Raw genomic sequence first — 26,248 nt, forward strand, 5'->3', positions numbered from 1 at the left:
GTCGCAGGAGGACGAGCATTGGAGGAGAAGCGGAGAGATGTCCACCCTGGGCTGGTGGCGCCGCTGGGCGCCCGGTTCAGTGTGGGCGCACTAGGCGGCTGACCTCGGTCGGGGTGTGTGTGCGGCGTGCGGTGCTCCGGGGAGGTGAGTCAGCCAGCTACCTGCCTGCCCAGTGGCATGCACCTTCTTGGATACCGTCTGCAGAGTTCAGACGGTGTTCGGGGTGCGTTGCTACGGGCCAGGGGCGGCAAACCATGTCACATTTCACCGTAGGTAGTTGACAAGGCTGCAAACTGCGCCTTCGGAAAGGTGGTTCGCCAAGGGGCGGCTGTGTTGCCGCAAGGGTATCACTTCTGTGGTTGGGATCTGAAGGGTACTCCATGTATCGGGGCCTCGGAGCCTCGGAGTCCCACGATCTTAGGATCTTAGGGTTTTAGGGGCGAACCACCCAGAATCTCAGCAGAAGCTAGGCCCCCAACTTTCGTCTGAACGACTGACAGCCGTGCAGATGATGCCCGAGTCGTGTCACAAGACCACTCATGTGGACATCAGAGTGGCATCTCTAAGCCACCTCTTCTGTAGTTTCATTTTCTTTGCTCAGCAGAGTCTGGGGGCTACGTGGTTAACCTGACCGCCAGCACATCTGGCTAGCAGCATCTTCGCAATCTAACCATCCACCGCTATGTGCTGGACTGTCCTTGGGGGCGGGTCTTGTTTTGCCGCAGTGGCGGTGGGCGGGGCTGAGAGCAGCTTGGAGGCGGGGCCAGAGCTAAGGCCGTGAGATACTTTTGGGCTCCACCCAGTTGGCGCCATCTTGGAGGGTGGAGAGAGGTTCGTTGCGCAGGCTTATCCTGATTGGCTCCCTGTAAAGGGGCGGGGCTAAGGCAGAGTGACGGTGGGCGGTGCCAGACTCAGCAGGCCCAGCCCACCGGGCGCCATCTTGAATGAAGTCCGGATTTGCCGCGCAAGCGCGGCTTTAGTCTGTTGACGTAAGAGCGCCAAAGGCCGAAGTGGTTTGGGAATTTGGGGTGTTATCTCTACGCTTCCTCTGCTGACTTACAGCAAAGGTGCACCCCAATTATTGTCTTGTCTGACTGGCCTCAGCTGGAGCCAGGCACTCACTAGGTTTCCGGGCAAATGCTGCCACCCTGCGGCTTTCCATCTGAGGATTGCGCGGCACTGTCGCACTCTCCTCGTTTTTCCGTGCCTAGGTTTCAGTTGTAGAACCTTGAGTGTCATTCTTTTGACCCTGGGATGTATCTGACTCCATATATGAGGAGTGCTGTCGGGGTTCGGATATCCAGTGGGCAGGCATGAGGGAGGGGAGTCATCCTGAGTGACTGGCTAACCACGGAATACCATGCCGCAGGCGGGCAACTGCAGAGGCGCCATCTTGAGTGACAGCCCAGCTGGCTGCAGGAGGCGGGCTTTAGGGAGGGGCTATTGTTCTGAATGATAGAGCCTCATAGCCCCGCCCACCCTGGCGCCATTTTGTTGTCTGAGGGCGGAGCTTCGATGGTCTTGTGCGGGTTTCTTGAATGACAGCTGGACAGGCTTGCTGCAAAGAGGCGGGCTAGAGGGAGGGGCTCCTGGGCCTGAGTCATTATAGGGCCCCACCTACCATGACGCCATCCTGCTGGCTGCTGGCCGGAAGGGGGCGTGGGTGGGAGGAGTTATGAAGGGGGACAGCTGACGTGATGCGGCACAATCTTGAATGACAGCCCATTTGACTGCAGGGGATGGGCCTGAGGGCGGGGCTCTCGTCTTGATTGATGTGGCCATATAGCTTTATGGGCGTGTGTAGTTCTCTGCAGGGCGTCATCTTGAGTGACAGCTGGGCCAGTTTGCAGTGAGAGACGGGCCAGGGGCGGGGCTCTCTGGACCTGAGTGCCCACAGAGTCCCACCCAATGTTACCATCTTTACCTGGCAACCGAAGGTGGCTGCCAATTATGGGGCAGGAGCCATCTTGAATGACAGAGGGGCTAGCTGTTGGGGGTGGATCTAAGGGAGGAGCTTTCTTATCATGATTGATTAGGCCACTCGGATTGGCGTCATTCATTTTCTATACATGGAATGTCTGAAGTTGTCGGTAAAGATGTCATCTTGAGTGACAGTTGGACTGGCTGGCTGCGAGAGGCAGGCCAGAGGAAGAGGGGATATGGTCCTGGGTGACAGACCACTGAGCCCCATTCACCTTGGCGCCATCTTTATAGGACATATAAGAGCAGCTGACATTTATGGCGCAGGCGCCATCTTGCACACTAGCTAATCTGGCTGCGAAGGGCAAACCACAGGGAGGGGTTATACTCCTGAGTGATGGGACGGCATAACCCGGCCCACCCTTAGTGTAACACGGTTGGCTGTGGGGGTGTGTCTGAAGTGCTTCGTGAGGGTGTTATCTTGAATGACAGCTGGATGGGCTGGCTTCAAGTAGCAAGCCCGAGGGGTGTGGCCTTTCGCACCAGGATGACAGCGGAGCTCCGCCCACTCTGTCGCCATCTTTGCTGACGTTTATGGTGCAGTAGCTGTCTTGAATGACAACTGGGTTTGCCGCAGAAGGAGGACCAGAGGGCGGAGCTCTGATCTGGACTCCAGAGTCCTGCCCACACGGGCGCCATCTTTATTTGTCGTGGTTGCGGATTGACTAATATTCTTTGCGCTGCTGTCACCTTGAGTGGCCACTAGAGGGGGCAGAGGGACAAAAAGGATCTGGTCCTGAGGGACCATAGAACCCTGTTCACCATGGCACCAATTTTGATGGCGCATTTATGGCGCATGAGTCATCATAAATGACAGCTGGGTTGGCTACAGGGGGCAGGTCCGAGGGAGGGGTTTTCTCTTCCAGAGTGACTGGGCCTCAGAAGCCCGCCCATCCTGGCGCCATCTTTGTTGGTCACAAGGGGGCGTCTGATGTTCACTCTGCGGATGTCGTTTTGAATGACATCTAGGCTTGCTGCAGGAGGCGGGCCAGAAGGCGGGGCGTCTGGTACTGGCAGCGCCCTACTCTCCCTGGCTCCATCTTTGTTGGCCACAAGGGGGCATCTGGCTTTCGCTGTGCAGATGTCATCTTGAATGACGACAGGGATTGGCTTCAGGGAGGGATTCTACTCCTCATTGACATAGACAGCACAGCCTTACCCACCCTCCCTGGCGCCATCTTTGTTGGCCACAAGGGGGCGTCTGCCATTCACTGTGCATGTGTCACCTGTAGGCAGCAGTCTGAGGGAGAAGTTTCTTTTTTTCATAACAGAGTTACAGAGCTCTGTGTTTCTTGGTAGACTAAGGACTGGGACCTGAGCAGGTTTCATCTTAGGTACAACAGAGGGCAGGGGTCACAGTGCCTCAACTTTATATCCACACACAGGTGACTGCAGACACTCTTTTTATACATAGGTACTAGAAGGGGGAAAAGGTGGGGTTAGCCACAGTGGGAAGGGAGTGGTTGATGGTGGGGGTAGAGGGAATGGGTCACTGTCAGCACCCAGAAGACTAGAGCCACTAGAAGGCCTCTGGGGCTGTCACACTATGAGTGAACTCTCTCAGTACTGTTTACTCGGAGATTTTAAGTCCCTCCTTGACCATTTCTTTTCCTCTAATGTTCACCTGTAACATGTTTCCTTGCTCTTAGAGGATGGGAATGTCACATAGCTAATTAGTAACCAATTAGGTTCTTGGATTGGTTCCTTAATCCAGAATCCCCTTGAAGACACCAAGATACCTCAGCAATTTCTTCAGTGCCCTTGACATAGGAAAGGACTGTAATTAAAGTCCAGGGCACAGTGTGTATCTGGGGAAGAGTTGATTGCCCATGACTTTTCATCCTGGGTGTGGGGAGGTCCTGGCCTCATTTGATGTCTGCCTTTGCAGGGAAAGAAAAGGTGAAGCTGCTGAGGGTTGCTTCCCACCCAGAGAACACTGTAATTGTAAAATCAGCTCAGTGTTTTATGTCTTCCTTTTTGTCCACAGCTCTACCTTCTTGATCTTCTGTCCTTCTTGAGACCGCTGGTAAAAGGAAGCCTAACTAGGTCCTCCAGCAGCTAGGTGGCTGGTCCAGGTGAGTTATTCTCACACCCAGAGCACCACACCCATCTCTGGAGTATTCACTTCCCTTCTCTACGCTGACATTTTCCTGATGTATATATATGCTGCACAACTATAAGAACACCATTTTTACTCTGAGAACATGCATACCTATCTGGTGGGCCATGAATTTGCTAGAATTTTCCCCCCTTAGCCTTACTTCCTCCTTTTCTTTCTCCTATCTTTCTCCCCTGACACTCAGGTAATCCTTCAGGCTTCCTGCTTTGGCTGGGTGATTTAAGAAGCAGGATAAATTGTATTCACTTGCCACCACCCTAGGGAATACTTTGTGCCATGTACCATCTCAATTGGGAAAGGACGAATTTTCATGGAGCATAAATGGGGGAACTAAAAAATGTGATTGAATGGTTTATATCCTTGAAAGTACACATCTGCACAGAGAAACTAACTTAGTCTGGGAGAGGCCAGATGGTGCCTCCCTGAGACACCTGGGAACCTTAAAGCTGGGCTTTGAAGGATTATAAATGGTATGTTTCATGGGGAGAAAAGATTGATCAGAGGGGTCATCAGATGTTCCTGAGGGACGCAGAGAAAGGAGCTGAAAACCAAGGATGTCTGGAGCAAGAGAAGAATGATAACTGACGGAAAAGGTGAGAAAAGGTAAGTTTGAGGGTTTCATTATAAAAGGCCTTAAAAATCAATGGTAAGTATTTGGGCTTAACCGGAAATGCAACGGGAAGCCCCTGAGGTGTTTGGAGCACAAGAGTGACATGAAGACCACATGTACATTGGTAGGGAATCATCTGGCTGCAAGTTGCAGAGGGCAGGGTAGCCACGCTTGGTTCGGGGAGAGCACCTTGAGTTTGGGTGAGAGGATGGCTTGCTTGGCTTGGAGTCCCGGCACTGGAAGACCTGAAGGGGGCATGTTGGAGTGGTGCCAAGAAGGGAGACCTCACAGAGCTTGCTCCCTTTTTCACTAGTTTGCTGACTGATTCAGACCAGACATGATGAATCACATGATGAGGAGAAGTGAGCAGACTCTCCAAAGGGTGTCCATTTGTTCAATCCATCCGCAAGTGCTGATACTCAGCCTATTTGGGACAGAATCATGCCAGACTCTGGCACTCCAGAAGTGAGTGGTATAAACCCTACTGAATGAGAACTACTATTACCTGGAAAGTAAGGAAATGTGCTTAGCAAAATAGTTGGCTATGCTTGCGGGGGAGTGCTGCCTGGGGCGGGGCTAACATGGCAGAGTGGGCCCCTGGAACTGGGTTGGTGTTTTCCTGACCCTCATGAAGGCCCCAGGGATCCAGGATGCTACTCAAGCCTGCAAAAAGCTAGAGATCTTCCTTGACTGAAGAATTCGTGTGTATAAACCCAATTTTACAAAGCTCAGGGACTTCACTTTCAACTATACTGACATGGGAACCATGTCCTGTTCCAGAAATTCATGGTGGGAGAGGAATGCAGCAGGGCCCCAAATACTGGAAAGTGTGTGATCAGCAAATTCTCTCCCTGTAGGCAAACCTACATGGGAAATGAAAGCATAATGAGGAGGTGGATGGGTGAGTATGAAATCAGAACAAAAGGCATAGAAGAACCTTGGTAGCACTGGCTTTTAAGACAGCCTAGTGCAGCCTCCTGGTCATAGTGATGCCGGTTGCTATGGCAACCAGACGACCAGACTCCTTATCTATTGCCCCTGTCCTCCACCATCTCCATTCAGGCTAGGTCTGATTAGAGAAGACCTCTTGCCTGTAGATGGTTGGATTAGCCATGCATTGTGGCTTAAATTCCCATGCCCCCATCCCCTAAAATAAATAAGATCAGCTGGTCATTCAGATAAGGTCAAACATGTCACGCTAGTCTAGAAGACATTTTGTGTCTTTGAAGTAGCCTTGTCTTAGTGCTGATCATGAATCTTGAACTCTTAGCTATTATTTCCTCTCTTTCTGAACTTTGGGGAAACCCCTCAAGAATGGACAACAATAAGGAGATTTGGCTGGAGTGTGGTAAGTGCTAAGCTTATATTGGGTAGAAAAAGCCCAGAAGGTTGTAGAGATGACCTGAAAGAGTCACTAGACCAGAGGGTAGAGGCCATTCATTTCTTGCTCACATTCCCATGTAAGATTACTAGCCCCCACGCCCCCAAAATTCCATTGTCCCATATATATTTCTTTCTTGTTCAAGATTGGACCAGACTGGACACTTCAGTTTAGAGAGCTAAGATCAGAGTCTAGTTCCTAGAGACCCCGTTACAATGCCTATGCCTAGGGAACCATCATTTCTGAAGTAGTTTCACAGCAAACTGTCATACGCACCCCAGGTGACCCTTCTACATATGTGAGTTTGAGACCCACTTCTAGAAGAAATCAGACTACAGCATTCACTTTTCAGAGTCAGATTTTGGGTGAAGGGGCACAGGCTGATGACCCTGTCAGTGTTAGGGCACTTAAACTGAGAGCCAAGGTTAGGCCTGGGCCTGGGACAGGACTGGACTCCATGAACATACTGAAGTAGAGAATGCCGGCCTGCAGAAAGAGGCAGGAGACTGGAACAAACAAGAAGAGAGGAGAGACTGCACACCATGCTGTCCCTGAGAGATGACAAGCGTAACCTCCTCGGTTCCTGACTTTAAAGTTCTCAATTCCAGCCCCCTTTAAATGAGGTAGGTAGAATGAGTTAGTGGGCTGAATGTAGGTGCGCCATGATGAGGGCACAAAGTAAGTAAGTAGAAATGGGGTAGGAGGTGATGGGTGGAGTTTCTCTCCTCTGATGGGGATGTGGGAGCCTGAGACCGAAGACTGGAAGATTAATGATTTCTCTCTCATCACACACAGTCCCAGACACATTTAGCTCCCATGTGTGTATCCCTGCTCATCCTAATACTCACCCACGGTTTCTCTGTGAGCAAAACTTCCACCCCACTCCCCATATGGGGTAAAAGATACCCAACGAACTCTATCTTTCTTATACATTATGCTAATTTCTATTTTGAAGTGAGATGCAAGTATTATAAAATATTCCAAGATCAGCATCAGTGTTGCCACACAGACCATAATGGTGATGCCATTCTCTAACAGGCAGTGCCGATGACCTGTGATTGTATATATTCCAGGTCACACATGGAACTTATTGTCCATACAAAAGGTATTTCATGTCTCTGTGGAAAGATAGCCAGGGTCCCTCTCTGCCCAGTATGGGAAGGGCAGACTCATCATTCGTCCGCATCACTTGGCTGCTTTCTTTAGCTTCCCTTGGTACTAGCTCAGAGTCAGGCTAGTAGTATCTGTGGGCCACTCAGATGCCTTTGGCCAGTATCCAACTCATGCTAAGGTTCCTGCTTGAAGAAAAGGCAGAGGAATGTGGGAGAGTCGAGAAATAAAAGAAATAGGTTTCCCAAAGGGCCAGAGTTCAGTCTTGGTCTGTAAAGAGGATGAAGTAAGAGTCTGGAGGGGGGGAGGGAATTCAGTGTCTGGAGCCACCCCTTGCTTATACACTCACTGGGGAAGCAAATGCCAATAGCAGCAGGAAGTCCCAGGCAGGCTTTGGGAGACAGAGGAGTCAGTGAGGAAGGAAGCCTTGTTAGGGGGAGCCCAGAAGAGCAGTAGGGGCCTAGTAAGCCAGAAGAAACTATGTATAAAAAAAGAGAAGCATTAGATTTATTTCTAATTTTTAAAATCATGTTTTTTATTTTTAAAACTTTATTATAAAAAAGTTACAAATTAAAAAAAAATCACACACCTAGATAACTAGACCCAAAGAGTGCAAATTTAAAATAACACCCTAAGTAGAAGTTGGGAAAGTTTCTTTTTTATTAATCTGTTTTTGTTTTTTTGTTTGTTTGTTTACTTTGGTTTAATTTGGTTTCTCCATTCCATGAGTATTAGACATGAATGTATCTGACATTTTCTTTCAGTTTAGTTTATATATACTTTCATACATTTAGATAGACACGCGGTTGTCATTTTCATGGGTGGTCAGGTCCTTCACCAGCCATTTCAAGCTCAAACTCCTCGTCTATGATTTTGTTTCCTAGGCAGTGTCATTATTTTTATGTACACACAAATAGTGTTTTTCATTAAGATCAACAGATGTATAGGTTTTAAAAATTTGAGGAGAGTGGCTCAGCCGGTATCTTACTGACTGTACAAGCTAAAGGATGTGCGTTCAGATCACCAGCACCCATGAAAAAACTGGGTTTGTTAGCCTATACTGTAACCCCAGCAATGAGGGCCTGGGAAGGGTGAGTCCTTACAGCTCAGTGGTCAGAGAGTCTCCAGATTCACTGGGAGAATGCTCAAACATCGAAGTAGAAAGGAACAGATGAGGAAGCACAAAGTCAGCCTCTGGTCTCTGTGTACACACATGTGGCCATACACACACACCACACAGATACGTAATAGTAATATAAAAATTTGGATTAAAATTAAAAGTTTTAGTTGTAATTGTAACTTTGATCAGTGGATGTTGCTTACAGTTTCCACACTGACTGTTCAGAGTGCGTAACTGTATGTCTGTGTTTACATTTGTAGTTACGTAATAAAGCTGCAGCATTCATTCCTCAAGAGCGCGACTTGCCAATTTTGTTACAACATATTAATAGGCTTTCTTCTCACTTCCAGTTATTAGTAAACTCAGGAGGCATATTCCCTTCTGGGTACATTGACTTAGTTAGGTCACAGTATGTTTGTCACCGGGTTTTGGTGGCTTTGGCCTTCTAGAGAGGTATAATTGAAATGTATACTATCTTAGGGAAATTTGATTCAGCCCTGGGTTTTGCTAAAATTAAAGACTAACCTTGGAAATAAATGCTGGAGTAACAGATCCAACACTGTAAAGTGATGGCTGTCCACTCTTGTCTCTTTTGTTGAAATTAACCTTCTATTTACTTCTGAGAATAATTTACATTTAAATAACCCAACTCACCCCTCCCATTTAAAAATTCTTTCTGTGTCAGTAAATTAAGCCCCCATGTGTGTATGTACTTGCACATAAATCCATATCTGGACTCCCTTATATTCCCTGTGCTGGGCAGAAAGTGTTGTTTTGTACATCAGGGCCATGTTACAGACAAGCAGTCTCCCACACTTCCTACACCTGTCTTTTCAGAGTGCTATTGCTTATTTTCTAGAAGTTGAGTTTGTGACTTTGTCAAAGCTCCTCACAAAAAAAGCTAGTGTGTGTGTATGTGTTTGTGTGTGTAAGAGAGAGACAGAGACAGAGACAGAGAGAACATACAGAGAGAGAATGTGTGTGAGAGACAGACAGACAAAGAGAGACAGAGCGAGACACACACAGAGTCAAAGACAGGCAGACAGACAGATGCACACACAGAGACCCAGAGAGACAAAGAGAGAGACACACACAGAGACAGATACTCAGAGAGAGACAGACAGACAGAGATAGATACGTGGAAAGAGAATATGTGTGAGAGTGTGTATGTGATATAGAGAGATAGAGGAGAGACAGACACACAAAAAGATACAGACAGACAGATACCCACACAGAATATGTGTGAGTGTGTATTTTATGCATGTCTTTATTTAGGATATAAATTTTGTGTATTTCTATACATTTTAAAAATATTTGTACAGACTTGAAGGTACTATGCAAGGATATTTATTTATTTTGCTTCTAATGAGATTTTCTATTGCTATGTTTACCAGTAAGATATTTTTCAGTTTAGAATAATGCAATGTAATATACAGCATTATTTTCAAAATAATACAGTATTTACACCTTTCTTTTCCTTTAGTTAGGTTAGTCAGGGCCTCCAGTATACTGTGGAATGGTGATTGTGGTGGAGGGAATGCTTTCTTCAGGATGCCTTTGATGTCTTTTAATCTGTTTCCTTCCCTTTCATTGAGGTAGATCTTTATTATCTATAAGCTCTTTGAGACATGGAAAATGGTGCATACAGGCTCCCTGTCCCCACTTTAATTCATTATCTATAAAGTTCACCTCTAGAAGAGCATTGTCCTTGGATTGGTAGGATAGTCTTGTGAACATGGATAATTTTTTTAGATTTTTCTAGACTGCACTTATTAAATATTTTTGTTTTTATGGGCAGGAAGGATTTGCTATAAACTAGAGCAATGAAAAGGACAACAATGTGTACATATTTCAGTATTCTGCTGTGTTCATTCATCTCCAGGTGTATCTCTGATCCAGTACCTTTTTAAAAGAATATATTTTATTTATTCTTCAAAAATTATCATAAATGTATTCAATGAATTTTGATCTTATCATACACACACCCCAATTATTCATAGGACCATGAACTCAGACTTTTGTATTGGTGGTCTCTCTAGGCTATTCTAGGCCAGAATTTCTCCTCAGTCTTAGTATTTCATTTGATGCCATTACGCAGTGTAATATTTTGACACTTCAGTGTATTAAGGTGTCTCTTACACCCATTTACTTAGAGTTGCCTGTTCTTTGAAAGGCGACATAATAATTCACCATTAGGTAGACTATGTCTTATCTATTACCAGCAACACTTGAATGACTACCTTCTTGGCCGTATGTTCTTGAACATCCCAGTGGTAATTCACAGAAGTGGAGCTGACAAGACTGAATAGCCCACACTTCTAACTTTGCTGAAATCTGCAATTCTGCAAGCAGCATGCAGATGTGCTCATTTCATTCAAGCACACAAGCATGAATGTTGTCCAACTTTTGATTATTTTGTTTCTAGGCCCCTTCCTCCCCTTTACTTAAGTTTACAAATGAATTTTTTTCATCATCATAGGAAAGGGTTTTTTCTGGTGTGGGTTTTTTATTGTTTTCTCCTCTCTCTCCCTCCCTCTCTTTTTATTTGGGCTGGAGAGATGGCTCAGTCAGTAAAATGCTTGCCTTGCAAGCATGAGGACTGAGATTGGTTCCCAGAACCCATATCAAAAATTAAATTTAGGCAGGGTGTAGTAGCACACACCTTTAATCCCAGCCTCAGGAGGCAGAGGCAGGCAGATCTCTGTGAGTTCAAGGCCAGTTTGGTCTACAGAGTGAGTTCATGGATAGCCAGAGCTGTTACACAGAGAAACCCTGTCTCAAGAAATCAAAAATAAATAAATAAATAAATTCAGGTGTGAAGCTGGGTATAGTGACACATGCCCTTAGTTAGTTTCAGCACTTGGGAGAGCAGGCATATCTCTATGAGCTGATCCACATACTGAGTTTCAGACCCTGTCTCACACAGGAAAAAAAAAAAAAAAAAGCTGTGATGTTGACTTTCGTTATCTCAGTAATGGTAAGGTCAATATAGATCTATAATCTATGTGATGAGTTCCAGGCCAATGAGAGATTCTGTCTCAAAAAGAAAGGATGGTTGGCAACTGAGGAATAGCAAGAATAATCATATGTATTTGGACATTTCTCGGAAGGTACCTGAGGAAATAGTGTGATGTCAACCCCAAAAGGGTCAAGTTTGGGGACTGACAACCCTTAGAAGCTTGTGTAACTCTGAAGGAAGATTCTTGGCCTCCCTTAGGTGAGCTGATAGAAATAACAGAACTGTCTATCACTGTCCAGTTGGGAGTGAGCAGCCACTTGTACCTACATGGCACCTGAAATGTACTGTTCCAAATGGGAGGATGGGTTTACTGCCTTTGAGCTGAAACAGCACACACAGTCGATGGTGATGTGGTAGAGCCTCCGAGGCCTAAAGATAACAAAGGGGAAAATGTAATCATTTGTCATCACAGAGCTCAGACTTGAGCACCATGAACATCTCTGTATGCTCATCCATTTCTTTGCAGGTTGTATATTGTGCTGCAATCACTACATTAAGGACAGAGCTGGCAGGGTCAGGTCCATCTCTGACGTCATCCCCTTTAACACTTTGGCTAAAGAGGAGCGCACTGACATACAAACTTAGTCATGGCTGGGGGTCTTGAGAATGTTTCCTGTGCTTTACAAGTTAAACTTTGGCAAGTTAAACTTCTTAGGAATCTTAGCTTATTTAAGATAAGGTATAAAGGAATGTAGGTGCTGTTCCCATTCCACAGATGACAGAGTCCAAGGTCCTAGATGAACTGGCCATTGTCACACAACCAGTTAGCCTGAGAGCTCCTCATACATAGTCCCCAGGCAATTCTTATTCCAGTGCACTGGGCAGCCCATGCTGATGCCCAGCTTTTGATTTGTGCTCCATGCACAAGCTCCTTTCAATGTCCAGGTCCCTGCATGCTATCACAGGCTTTCTGTTGGCTTGTATGTTTGGTTCCTCCAAATAAGCCCTTTTAAGTCGAGAAATGCTGACTCCGAATCACTTGTCTGCCACCAGACCTGAGCCATTCTGTGTGAGCTAGAAAGTGGCTTTACTAAAGAGTTAGACGCCATCTTAGGAGAAGACCCAGATGATCTGAAGTCTTTCAGCAGAGGTTTTGGAGCTTACTGGATGTGAAATTTGTTGGGCCTGTTCGGTCTCTGAAAATTCTGCCTTGATTGCTTATAGGCAGACCCTCACAGCAAGAGGAGATCAGCCGGCCATCCCTGAAAAGCTCAAGCCCTTGGGTGTGAGCAAAACAGATAACTGTGAAAAACTCACCACTCCACTGGAGAATTACAAGATGTACCACCAGGAAGGTGAGGCATAGCAGAGATCTATGGTAGCTAGTTTAGACAACATTTACTAGGATTGTGTCCTGGTACTACTGATGACTGTTCGGATCTGGTCATTCTCCCTTGAGAGGCAAGGAAACAGGGCCACCCACTAGATTTGGCCTCTTAATGTCTCCATGTGTAGCCAAATGACTCCTGGAAAACAAACTTGTCCCCAACTAAGAACTACCACTGAGCTAGAAGAAGAAAAGTGGACCATCCTAAGGAAGGAAGTCCATTAGGTAGAGAACCTTCCATTGCCATCATGGTGTGCTACCTTAGGAAGTGGCCTGTTGACTACTTTTGTTGTGGGGTCCAAGTAGAGATAATCGCAGCCACGTTCCCACCAAGTCTTTAAGTATCAGGAGTAGACAGATACCACTACAGGGGGCTGACAAGAGGATGGAAGAGCTGATCGCTGAAAGTGCAGGGGAGAGGGTGGCTATATGTGAGAACACAGGCCAGCTATGCAAACGCGTTAAGTTACTATCTGGTATCTTCTCAGACGACACCAACAGTGACATGACCAGTGACGACGACATGAGCCGAAGTGGGAGAGAAACCCCACCACCTCGACCATCCCACTCTTTCAGCAGTGAGTACCACACCCCACCAGATGCCCCACTATAGAGAGGCACAGGCCTCGAGGCCTCTGTGAAAATCACAGGCGATGCCAGAGTATTCAGCATCACTAAGAGATCTGAGGAAAGCAGGTTAATTGAGGCATTTTTATATCCAAACAGACACCTACAATGGAATGACAGCAGGGGATTTTCAACAATAACATATTTATACTATTTAGCATCTACTTAAGACTATGCTAGCAGAATTGCTCTTAGGGTAGGTATATGTTCCACTTTCTCAGGTTCTTTCCAGCAGAATGTTGTACAATTTAAAGTCAGCTGGCCTGCGCTAGACATAGAAGGTCTGTGGTCACGCTCCTGGATTTGGGCTTGACCACATAGAAGATGAGAAGATAATTGGTGTGTGTGTGGCGAGGGCGGGGGGGGGGGGTCTGAAGTGGACCTAGTGTACAGACTTGACTCCAATCCTTGCTGTGAAGTTTGTAGGGTAACTACTGAGCCTGTTAGTCTAGAACCTTCCATGTTGGATCCATCTCCTCAAGGGAGGCATGTGTGCAACATGAAGGAAACACAGATATGCACCTCTGATCACTCAAATATCTGACCTGCCTAGGTGACCGAGACCAGGAGCGCAGGGGCAGAAGCAGAGATGTGGAGCCTCGAGACCGCTGGCCATACACCAGGAACCCCAGAAGCAGTAAGTTGTCTGCTGGCCTGCGACTCAGGAAAGAAGCTGTGTGTCCAGGGACCTCATAAGGCCCTAGTGCTCAATTTGGGTTGCATTCCTGTTACTCAAAAGTTTAGTCCCAAGCTTCAGTTTCTGAACCTCCTCTCGGCAGAGCTGTTTCATGCCACATACCTATTTCAGCCTGTGCTGTTGTTTACTCAGCATTTTTCCTAAGCAGACATAATTTTTCAAAGAAAACTAGATGTTTCTATATAAAACTATATTGCTACAAAATGAAAAAGAATATAAAGTGCTACAGGCAGAAATATGACCATGAAAAGCAAACATATTTTTATTACAACTATGCTGCCTATCATGGCTTCATGCAGGTGCGGGGAGACACTGTACTGAAGTGTCCCACACAATTAGAATACAGTGAGTAAACACCATGTTGATATATTATTGGTATTCATGCCACCAGAAACTAGCTCTTGTTCCTCCTGGACTTGAAAGATGCTGCATTTATCAGCAAGTCATCCTAAAATAGTAATCTGGAAGAGATTTGCAAGTCCACCAAATTTACCAATAGTTTGGGGTCCCTTTGGTGACCCTCTAGGCTTTATCTCTGGTCTTGAATGAGGGAACACAATATAGTCAGTGATTGACAACAAGAATATAGACACCATACCTGAAACCATGAGTCTGATTCTAAAATAGGAAGGAAGGAAGGAAGGAAGAAAGGAAGGAAGAAAGAGGCGGGTATGCTGAGATGATGCAAGGTCCTTCCACAAAATGCAGAGAAAACATACACATTTTTTTTCTGCACACATTCACACCACAGGTAGGTTCTGAGCGCTGCCATGTTGGACTAGGTTTTGCACCCTTCTGATGCCTCTCCTCCTTCTAGGGCTGCCTCAACGGGATCTTTCCCTTCCTGTGATGTCAAGACCACATTTTGAACTGGAAAGAGATGATGAGAGACGTTCCATGGATTATGAGTCTCGGTCCCAGGTATGCTCAGGTTTCCTCTCTTTCCAGAAAAACCTATCTTCATTTCACACCAAAGATACCCGTCTTTTCCCCGACGATGTCTTCATCTACCCCTAGATGCCCACTTGTGGCTGAAAGTCCTCAGCCACTCTAAAGAGGAGGCAGGGACCATCCCAGCAGGTGACCAGTGGCCAAAGCCACTGCTGCCTGTCTTTTAACTAATCTGCACAACCAGGAGTGAGTGCCCCCTCGATGTGTGTCACTTGATAGGCTAAGCAGCAGAAGGGTTCCAAACATCTTCCTGGCCCCTAGGAAGTCAGGAGCATTAAAAGTTGTGAGTCTAGAAAATGGACCAGGCAGGGAGAACAAAGGCTCTGGAGCTGACGAGAATGGGGTGCAAAACCTGGCTCTGCCACCTCCTGCTGTGTGGGATTGGGCTACTCAACTAAGATGAACCTCAGTTTCCTCATCGGTAAAAATGGATGTGACAGTTGTCTCCCAGCTCCATTGTGTGGAGCCAGTGAGTGTCACACACCGTGTGTGTTGTGAGTTCCTATTATGGTGTCTGGCACATGATGGACAGTGTTAGCAGTTACAGCAATTGTGGGTTAAGGCGCAGTAAGTGGTAGGGCAGTTGGTAAAAGGGAAAAGGACATGAGATTTGAGCTGGCTTGTGACAGCAGAAGAGGAGGAGCAGAACCTTGGCATCCGTAGAACTCAGAAGGGAAGGAGAAGCCAGAGGCAGAGCCTTCATTTCCTTTGCAATTATGCAGCTAAGCCCTGGGAAACATAGCTGTGGCCAAGACAGACAGGATCCCTGCTCAGATGCTGTTGCCAGTGGCGATGATCACAAAAATTACAGCATGAATCTTGACTTGGATCAAAGCAAAATGCCTTCAGGGCAATAATACTTGACTTCTGAGGGGCTTGGAGGAGTGAGCCAGCTTGAGGTTAGAGAGGATCCTAGGATTTAGGGAGAGTACAGGCAAAGGTTTTGGGATCAGAATTAAGTAAAAGTCAGGCATCCAGCAAATCAAAGAAAAGCCAGGATATCACTGAAGCACACAGAGCTGGATTGCTGGTATCTGATAGTTGAACTTCGTCAATGTGTGAAGAGTTGCTGACCAAGGGCCATGTCTGCAGAATGCAGAAGTCTAGATGCTGCTGATTCCCATTGACTCAGAGTAGAAACAGGGGCACTAGGTGGTGCAAACCACATTTTGAGGGTGTTCAAAACAGGAAGTTCTCTTATTACCTTTTTAATTACACGTGAATCCCTTAATAGATTGTATGTCTAGCTCATGTTGTGAAAACCCGGACTGTACCATGTTAGCATTGCTCTCGGGCCACCTCTTCCACCCAAACTCGTGTGCAGCTCATGAACATTTAGGTATCATAGTTGATGGCAAACAAAAAACCAGCTGCTTTAAGGCTATTTAAATTAATCTCTCTTCATACAAAAGCACCATTTTGTTTTATTGAAGCAGTACAATTGAGACTTTAATTTATGCAAATTAGACAGATAACTAAAGATTAAAAATAATCCATCTGCTGCCACTGCTCTTGGGCTCTGGGTATCCCAGGGATGATATCACATGGACTCTTGGCTCTTTCGCTCTCTGGCAGCCTCCAGTTTCCTGTGCCATCATAGATATATCTGTGGGCTCACTTGCTCTGTCTTTCATTGTAAGTAAATGTCAGTGACCCCCAGAAATCTGGATAGCACAAAGCACTTACCTCCAAGGAACTTACCATATGGAAAGAGGAGGGACACCCAAAAGAAAAGAATTTAGCTTTCTAGGGTGGCAGTTTTGTGAAGTTTGCGATGCTTCCTGAAATTTTCGTTGTATTGTGGTTTTTGTCTTCATTTTCAGCCCTAACCTAGAAAGACTTGCATTTCTGATGCTCTGCTTCATTTCTCCACCCTAATTTTTGTTGTTTATTTCCTAATGACTGGGCATGGGCAGCTGCATAAATGAAGCTTCTTAAAAGTTGATGCTTTTTTCTTTTTGCTATATTTCCCATGTTTCTATTAAAATTCCAGCCTCTTTCCAGTAACAGAATAATAATCAATTTAACATCAAAGCACTTGTATTTTCTTTGCATAATTTCTCTTACTATTTAAACAATAACCATATTGTGGAACCTTTACCCACAATGTTGCAATACTGCAAGTTCTCGCCATTTTACAATGAAGAATCTGAGGGTCTGAAAGATTTCCGCATCTAAGGTCGCACAGCTTATGAATGGTGCAGTCTACTTTTGACTCTTCAATTCTCTCCAGCTCCAAAGCCTATAGACTCCCATAGCACCCTCTGCATCCTCCAGTATCCCCTTCGGGCTCAGCACCATCTCCCCTGGCACTGCAGCTCACCAAGACAGTGAAACTCTAGGACTGCCTTCTGGTAGCAAGCAAAGGTCCTTTAGAATCCTGCAGAGAAGACTCTCCTGAGTATCACAGGGAGTTTTGCATTTCTTTTTGAGAGAAATGTCTATTAAGATAAAAGGTAGCTCTGAGTCAAGAACTTCGGATGTGTTGAGTTACTTGGAAACCATGCACACTGGAAACTCTACGCTGTAGCCATGTCATGCAGTAGAGAGACAGGAAGGGAACTTAAAACCACTCAGTCTGACCAGATGTCTGCTAGAGCACATTTTCTTTCTGTTTCCATGAGTAAAGCATGCATGCTGATTATTTAGCCTGCATGGGCTTTCCCAACAGCCCCCCTTCACATCCTGTAATTTCACCTACCACTTCAGGCCCACTGGAGGCCCTCTGCAAAACCTTTGCTCACTGTTCAGGCCTACCCTGAACTGTTCCTCCAATAAACCCATGTAGCATTTATTATCTGTATCCCAATTTACTGTTTATTGTTCTCTAATTGTTTCATGAGTCTTTTCTCTCCAACCAAATTATAAGCTGCATGAGGGCAAGGAATATGTGTCATGCGTCTTTGGGATCTGCCTCAGAGTGTAGCACAAGGTAGGTACGATGTAGGCCCCTAGTAACACTTGCCTTGGATCGCTCAGAACCCTAAATACCGTGAGCACTTCCTATAGAACTTCATATACGTAGCTCCCATGTCGCCAACATTATTCTCTTTTTGAACATCCATGGGGCCAGATTCCATTGAGAGGTCTGTGTTTGATGTTTTAGGATGCTGAGTCATACCACAATGTCGTGGAACTCAAAGAGGACAAGAAGCCTCAGAATCCAATTCAGGACAATCTGGAGAACTACAGAAAACTGCTCTCACTGGGTAAGCACCTCTTCCTTCAGTCACTGAATGAAAGACAGTCAAAGACTTGAATAGGAGACAGTTGGTATTTAGTGCAGGTGGTTGTGGGAAGAGTCAGTTGATGGTGATGAGTCTGGGTCTTCAACATAAAGCTAAGCCGCCATTTTGTTCTTGTAACCAGGAGTACAGCTTGCCGAAGATGACCGACACTCTCACATGACACAAGGCCACTCATCGAGGTCCAAGAGAAGTGCCTACCCAAGCACCAGTCGGGGTGAGTGACAAGCCAGTCTCACACGGCGAAACTTCCACATTTCACATTCTCAAACACCACAGAACAATACTGTCCCGAGCTTAGGGACAAAGGAAGAATTACATATGGGGGTTTCTTTCCAGGTCTGAAACCCATGCCTGAAGCCAAAAAGCCAGCCCACCGACGGGGAATCTGTGAGGATGAATCTTCTCATGGCGTGATAATGGAAAAATTCATCAAGGATGTGTCCCGCAACTCCAAATCCGGAAGAGCCAGGGAGCTGAACGAGCGTCCTCCTCCGAGGTTCCCCAGGCCCAGCGACAACTGGAAGGACACTTCATCAAACAAAAGAGAGTCGGTGATCCAGGAGAGGGCATCTGAAGGGAGCGCGTTCAGGGGAGGCTTCAGGGTCAATACTGATCTGCTTTCCAGAAGCCGAGCTCTGGAAAGGAAGAGGCGTTATCACTTTGATTCTGAGGAGAAGGGTTCAGGTCACGAAAATAAGAGCTGTGTGAGGAAGAAGCCTTTTGAATGTGGTAGTGAGATGCGACAGGCTCTGAGCATGGGTAACCTGAGTTGCCCTCCTGTCCCTGAGTCCCCGACAATTGATTTGGCCGCAGACCCGTATGTGTGCGATGAGTGTGGGAGGTCGTTCAGTGTCATCTCTGAGTTTGTCGAGCACCAGATCATGCACACGAGGGAGAACCTCTACGAGTACGGAGAGTCCTTCATCCACAGTGTAGCTGTTCATGAGGTGCAGAAAGGTCAGGGTGGGGGCAAACGCTTTGAGTGTAAGGAGTGCGGGGAAACCTTCAGTAGGAGCGCCGCCCTGGCAGAGCACCGCCAGATTCATGCTAGAGAGTACCTGGCAGAGTGTAAAGATCAAGAGGATGAGGACACCATCATGCCTAGCCCGACCTTCAGCGAGCTGCAGAAGATGTATGGCAAAGACAAGTTCTATGAGTGCAAGGTGTGCAAGGAGACCTTCCTGCACAGCTCCGCCCTGATCGAGCACCAGAAAACCCATGGAAGAGGCAGATCAGGAGACAACAGAGAGAATGAGCGTGAACGTGAACGGGAGCGCATGCGTGCACGTGCACGGGAGCAACGTGAGCGTGAACGTGAACGCGAACGTGAGCACGGAGAACCCTTTCTGACCTGTCCAAACTTCAGTGAGTTTCGGAAAATGTACAGGAGAGACAAGATCTATGAGTGCAAGGTGTGTGGGGAGAGCTTTCTTCATCTCTCATCCCTGAGGGAGCATCAGAAGATCCACACTAGAGGAAACCCATTTGAAAATAGAAGCAGGATGTGCGAGGAGACATTTGTCCCTAGTCAGTCCTTCAGAAGGCGCCAGAAAACTTACAGGGAGAAGCTGTTCGACTTTAACAACGCCAGAGATGCATTGATGGAAAGCTCAGACGCTGGCGACCACCAGAAAATTCGTTTTCGGAAGAATTTCTTTGAGAGCAGGGCTTATGAGAAACCCTTTGCCGAGTCTCAGAAGAGTCATACTATAACAAGACCACCTGGAAACAAAGACGATGACAAACCGTTCACCATCAGCACCAACCCCAATGACAAGCTGAAATTCCCCACCATGGCGAATGACTGCCAGGGGAAAGCCTATGAGAGGTCTGTCATTCACAGCTTGGGCCCTGCAGAGGCTCAGAAGAGTCGTGGTGCGCTGGGATTCACCAAACCAAGACCCGTGACAGAGTCGAGCACCCAGACCACAGGTGGTATTAGCCTCCCCAAGTTCTTCTCTAGAGGGAGCATCTTTGAAAGAAAGGAATACAAGGGATCCATCATCCACAGCTTACCCGCTCCTCGACCTCTGAAACGTCATAGAATAAATGACCAGCTTGAATGTGATGAAGGGGGAGAGTCCTCCATTTATATCTCAGATCTTAACAACAAGCGACGGAAGCTTGCTACTGGAGAAGACACTTATGAAGGAAGTAACAGCAGCAAGCACAAGGATTCCATCCTCCCAAGTGTGCCTCGTGCTGAAACTCCAAGTCTCTCTGGAGAGTCCCGTGAATCTAATCAAGACGTCACATTTTCAGTTCCCAGCTCAAGTGTTCGTGAACACCAGAAAGCTCGTGCCAAGAAGAAATACATTGAGCCCAGGAGCAACGAGACCTCTGTAATCCACTCCCTACCTTTCGGAGACCTGCAAGCAATCCGCCGTAGAGCCAAGTTCTTTGAGTGTCAGGAGTGCGGGGAGGCCTTCGCTCGTAGGTCTGAGCTCATTGAACACCAGAAGATTCATGACAGAGAAAGACCCTCTGGAAGTCGACATTATGAGCGGTCTGTCATCCGCAGCCTGGCCCCTAGCGACCCACAGACCAGTTATGCCCAAGAACGTTTCGTTCAAGAGCAAGTGCGCAAATTCAGAGAGTTTGGACAGCGCTCTGCTACCAGCAACAACCTCAGTGTACAGAAAATCTATGCCCAACAGAAGTATTATGCCGAGGAGCCCCATGCTAAAGAAACTCATGTTCTGAAGATTCATGACAAAGAGCCCCATGGTAAGGAGCCCCATGGCCAGGAGCCCCATGGTGATGAGCCCCAGGACAAGGAATCCCTTGATCAGGAGATGCGCAGTGAAGAGCCCCATGGTGATAAGCCCCATGGCCAGGAGCCCCATGGTGATGAGCCCCATGACAAAGAACCCCTGGATCAGGAGATGCGCAGTGAAGAGCCCCATGGGAATGAGCCCCATGGCCAGGAGAAAGCTGAAGACACTACCATTCAGGCCTCCACTTCTGATGAGCACCAGAAAGATGACGCCAGTGACACAATCTATGAATGTCAGGACTGTGGACTGGGCTTTACTGACCTCACAGACCTCACAAGCCACCAGGATGTCCACAGCAGAAAGGCTCTGGTTGACAGTCGCGAATACGCACACTCTGAAGTTCATGTCCACTCCGACAACGAATTTGAGAAAAAGTACTCCGGAGAGAAGCTGTACGAGTGCCCCAAATGCGGGGAGTCCTTTATTCACAGCTCATTGCTTTTCGAGCACCAGCGAGTCCACGAACAAGACCAGCTGTATTCCGTGAAGGCCTGTGACGACGGCTTCATCGCTCTCTTGCCTGTGAGGCCAAGGAGAAATTGTGCTTCTGAGAAAAATCCTGCTGTTGCTGGGTCAGCCATTCGATGCCGCCAGTGTGGACAAGGCTTCATTCACAGCTCTGCCCTCAATGAGCACATGAGACAACACCGGGATGATGAAATGCTGGAGCAGAGTGAGCTGGCCGATGAGATTTTCATTCAAGGCCTAGCCCTCACCGAGTACCAGGGAAGCGAAACCGAGGAGAAGCTTTTTGAGTGCACGATCTGTGGGGAATGCTTCTTCACTGCCAAACAGCTCGGAGACCACCACACCAAAGTTCATAAGGACGAGCCCTACGAGTACGGGCCCTCCTACACCCATGCCTCCTTTCTCACCGAGCCCCTCAGGAAACACATCCCACTCTACGAATGCAAAGACTGTGGGCAGCCCTTCCTAGATGACACAGTCATCACCGAGCGGCTGGTGTTCCATCCTGAGCGAGAAGGGGGTTCAGACATAGTAGCTGCCACTGCTCAAGAGGTCGAGGCCAATGTCCTCATTCCACAGGAAGTACTGAGGATCCAGGGCTCAAATGCAGAAGCTGCTGAGCCAGAAGTCGAGGCCGCGGAGCCCGAAGTGGAGGCTGCAGAGCCTGAGGTGGAGGCTGCAGAGCCTAATGGAGAGGCTGAAGGGCCAGACGGAGAAGCTGCCGAGCCAGACGGAGAGGCTGAGCAGCCCAATGGAGAGGCAGAGCAGCCAAACGGTGATGCCGATGAGCCAGATGGAGCCGGGATCGAAGACCCGGAAGAGAGAGTTGACGAGCCAGAGGAAGATGTTGAAGAACCAGAGGGAGATGCGGATGAGCCCGACGGGGCAGACTTCGAAGACCCAGAAGAGGAAGGAGAAGATCAAGAGATTGAGGTTGAAGAACCGTACTACAACTGCCATGAGTGCACAGAAACCTTCGCTTCCAGCGCAGCCTTTGGCGAACATCTGAAAAGCCATGCCAGCGTGATCATCTTCGAGCCTGCCAATGCTCTCGGAGAGTGTTCCGGCTACATTGAACGTGCCAGCGCCAGCACCAGCGCGGGTGGTTCCGAGCAGGCCGATGACAAGTACTTCAAATGCGACGTGTGCGGGCAGCTCTTCCACGACCGCCTCTCCCTTGCCAGACACCAGAATTCTCACACTGGTTGAGTCTCCAGGCTGAGGCAAAAAGCAGAACAAAACCAAACCTTCCTCCCAGAACCAGACCCTTAATAAATCACAGAGAGAGCCTAAACCAACCCACAATGTAAATAGAAATTCACCTCATCATGCTCATACTGGACTTCTCATCAGATAACTCAGACTGACAAACTGAGAGGATGAATGAAGAGACCTTTTCAGTCTTTTCTCCATCGAACCTCGGTGTCTACTTGAGAAAGCTAGAGCACACATCTCATTTTTCATCTTAGTAATTAGACTGAGGGAAAACCTAGTGAGTATTCAAGACCACAGAGGTTTCCCCAATTGACTGTAAAGGACACCCCTTTCATACCCTATACATAATGATTCCTGCCGTGTATATAAATGAGCAAATCAGTGATACATATATTTGGACTTAGTGTGCTATAGAATTTACAGTTTACTATACAGAGCTACCTAAACTGGTGCTCTGGTTTTTTTTTTTTTTCCTGAGGAGGAAGAGAGCAACAATTTAGCATATATTTGTAAGTGTCCATCCCGCGGAAGCTTTACTGTGCATCCTTTGAACCCCATTAGTATCCTTTCCAGTAACGGACTGTTTGGTCCCCTACCTCTTAGCTAGTCCTGTGAAGGTGTGGGTGTGAGAGAGCATGTGTCTTTGAATCCTGGCTGTGTGAGAACAGACATCCTTTTAGCTTCCACAGCCATTTGGTGTGTACCTAAACCCCTTGAGACTTAACTGTAACTCTTTACAGTACGTGGATTCATCTCTATGACCCCGTCCATCCCCATATTTTATATACCTTACAGTGGTTTTCATGCAAAAAACAAAATATGTTACATTTGAGGTGTTCTTTAAGGTTTGGGTTTTTGTTTTCTAACCAGTTTATCATGTGTTTGATAGTGAATTCATGAAACCTGAAGCTTTGCCCTGTAAATCTTGATGTCTTTGCCTTTAAAGAGTGGGTGACAACCATCGCTAGATCACAGTAGTGCCTAATGAAGGTTGGGAACCACGGGAGAGGCTTACATTGTAAATAAGGAAGCAGACCGGCAACCTTTCATTAGCTCTGCTGTGTGCTTCCTGCCTTAAGTGACAAGTGGCAGCGTTGCTTGAGTCACCTGTGTGGTGTTTTATGTGCTTGCCACAAGTCAGTGTGCTCCCTGGGTGCCCAGGAGCTAGTATCCTTAGATCTTTGTATCTTCAAACTTAATCCCCCACCCTTTATGTGTCTGTCAACCCCAAGTCAAACTTGCATTTAAAAAAAAAAAAAAAGAAAAAGAAAAACACACAAAAAAAGCTTTCTTTCTAGTTAATCCTAGCTTAACATGGACTCAGGTTCCCCAGCAGCCTTAATTTTTTTTGTTACCATTGTTCTTTCTCATTGAGCCTCCTAAGTATTTCTGAGCTTTCCACTTAGTGTCATATCTGTCTTGATGTCGTCAGTTGTCCTCTTGATCACAAATGGACTTCCCAGCTTGAGATTTCCTGCGTCCTATATATGGACAGCTTGCGCTCCTTACTTCCCCTCCCCTCACATAATGGCTATAGAAAGACAAGTTTTTGGCCTTCTGTTGGCTGGGGAAAAAAAAATTTAAAAATTTAAAAAAATTAAAAAAAAAAACAAAGCGGATCTGTAGGCGAAAGATCGAAGCTCTGTACAGATCATCTGAGAAAGTGAGGTGAGATGCCTGCTGAAGAAATGGGTCTGACTCTTAGGCTTCTAGAGCTGTAGGACCGGGGCTCACAGGGAGTGTGTCAAAGCCTCAAGGAGGGCCAGAGTCTTCAGAGGTGGACACGAGCAAAGAGCAAGGAGTAGAGATGAGCGAGCCAAAGAAAGGAGCTCCAAGATAACTGCAGATCTAGGAAGTCACTAAGACAGACTAAAGAAAACAGCATCAGCAGGGACGGGACGGGACGGGCAGGGTGATAAGAATGAGTTGAATGAAGTGTCCTGGGTAGTTGGAAGAAAGGCCTTTTTGATGGCATGGCATAGGTGAAGGCCAGCTGCATAGAGAGACCCTAGGTTGGAACTGACATCTAGGGAAACAGAGGGCAACGATACACTGGGAAAGCACCCTTGAGATGCAAGTCAGTGTTGATGTCATCTGGGTAAATTTGGGATTCGTTATCATTGACAGTGTTACCCCACTAGACCCTGTTTAGAAAGCAACTTGTCAAGAAGTCTAAGTGTCCATTCTAACTGTAACTGAGTGAGTAGAAGATTAGGAACAATTGAAATGCCAGACTATAGAAGAATAATTAAGTCAAAGTGCCCTGGAATCTTATGCAGTTGTTTAAAAGTGATAATCATGGAGAGTTGTGTAGCAGATATTCACAGAATATGAAGTGGAGAAAGCAGGACACAAAATTATATTTATACTACAATTATAACTGTCTTAAAATGTACGCTTATAGTCAAAAGCTATTGTGTTGTTGTAGGCTTATAGTCAAGCATTATTTTCTTAAATTTCTAGAATGTTCTTTATGGTAGTGTTACTCAAAAGTTAAGGATCACATTTCCATCGTGAACATAATTGGAATTCATTATGAAACACTTGGAAAAAAAGAAAAGTAGAGGAAAGATAATTCATGTCCCTACCATCCAAAGATAGATATACTCTTTAATATCTTGTTTTTCTTGTTGCTGTGCACAGGTTTATATATTATAACTGTGTCAAAACGTGTACTCCAGATAGTTGTTCTAGTATTCCTGTGTAATTACGGTAAAATACTTTGATCTGAAGTTTTCCCTATGCTCCTTATAATAGTCTCCTGATACTGAAGCTTAGTATGTAATGTCATTATTATAAGCATACTATGTTCCCAGTGAAAAATTGGAAAATACAGTAAAATTGAAAAGAAAAATCTGCCCACATTCCCCACAACCAACAACTGTTAAGATCTTCACCTGTGTCCTCCATCTTGTGCCATTGCATAAACTTGTGATTTGAACAGTGTTAAATAGATTTGTGTAATGTCTAAAACAAAAAGAAACATGGGAAACAAAAATAGTGTTGGGGGGGTCATGCTTAAATATTTTGTTCTAAATTTCTTGAATAATCTTTGGTGTTTGGGTAACAAACTTTATGTACGTATTCTGCATCACAAATATAAGACATACTCAAAGAAAACTGGGAAATTATAGCGAAGTAGAAAAAAGCAATTGTATTTCCAACAAGTTCCTGGTAACACCTGGGCTTGTGCACCACGTGTTCGATTATTAGGATATCCTAGATAAGTAGGTGGCGTCAACAAGGGAAGAAATGTGGAGAAGTGTGGAACAGCGGATTAGCTGTGGCAGGATTACAGGGAAGTGTGTTTCCTCAGTTTCTTTGAGGGGTCTTCATCATAGTGTTCTATTCTAGTAGGCTACCCTTATTGCTTATATTGCCATTCTATATGCAGTACGTGTCCATCCTAGTAGCCTCGAAGATGTGGAAATGTAGAAGAGAAACTCATCCATATTTTCATCATCCAAAGACTGTGTTAACATCTCGATATATTTTCTTTGTCTTGTTTCTGTGCACAGGCTTTTGGTTTGTTAATATGGTTGTAGTTGTTCTATCTTGTAATAGTGTCAACAATAAAAATAAAGCTAAAAGTAAGATAA

At 46.2% G+C, this 26,248-nt stretch overlaps 1 protein-coding gene across 3 annotated transcripts; it reads left to right on the top strand.

Annotated features, from left to right (window-relative positions):
* The first annotated feature begins 3 nt into the window (after positions 1–3).
* On the top strand, positions 4–26,248 carry Peg3 (paternally expressed 3). 3 transcript variants are annotated; one of them, XM_085685954.2, is made up of 10 exons: positions 4–144; positions 3,968–4,055; positions 5,023–5,174; positions 12,504–12,634; positions 13,155–13,244; positions 13,847–13,930; positions 14,808–14,911; positions 18,048–18,150; positions 18,311–18,403; positions 18,526–26,248. In XM_085685954.2, exons 3-10 carry the CDS (start codon positions 5,047–5,049, stop codon positions 22,641–22,643), a joined length of 4,851 nt encoding a protein of 1,616 aa, XP_085542080.1. In that variant the 5' UTR covers positions 4–144; positions 3,968–4,055; positions 5,023–5,046; the 3' UTR covers positions 22,644–26,248. The 3 variants fall into 3 exon arrangements, with proteins under 3 accessions (XP_085542080.1, XP_048282935.2, XP_085542046.1); XM_048426978.3 differs by lacking the exon at positions 5,023–5,174 and having other exon boundaries at positions 5–144; XM_085685920.2 differs by lacking the exons at positions 4–144; positions 3,968–4,055; positions 5,023–5,174 and adding an exon at positions 6,286–6,713.

The sequence above is a fragment of the Myodes glareolus genome, chromosome 1, assembly GCF_982192425.1.
Source record: "Myodes glareolus chromosome 1, mMyoGla1.1, whole genome shotgun sequence".
NCBI classification, from domain to species: domain Eukaryota; kingdom Metazoa; phylum Chordata; class Mammalia; order Rodentia; family Cricetidae; genus Myodes; species Myodes glareolus.

What these genes read in the sequence shown, in the direction of transcription:
- Peg3 (XM_085685954.2), top strand. Translation starts at nt 5,047, where the DNA reads ATGATGAATCACATGATGAGGAGAAGTGAGCAGACTCTCCAAAGGGTG. An exon ending in CAGACTCTGGCACTCCAGAA is followed by an intron (nt 5,175 to 12,503) that starts GTGAGTGGTATA and finishes GATTGCTTATAG; the next exon opens with GCAGACCCTCACAGCAAGAG. An exon ending in CACCAGGAACCCCAGAAGCA is followed by an intron (nt 13,931 to 14,807) that starts GTAAGTTGTCTG and finishes TCCTCCTTCTAG; the next exon opens with GGCTGCCTCAACGGGATCTT.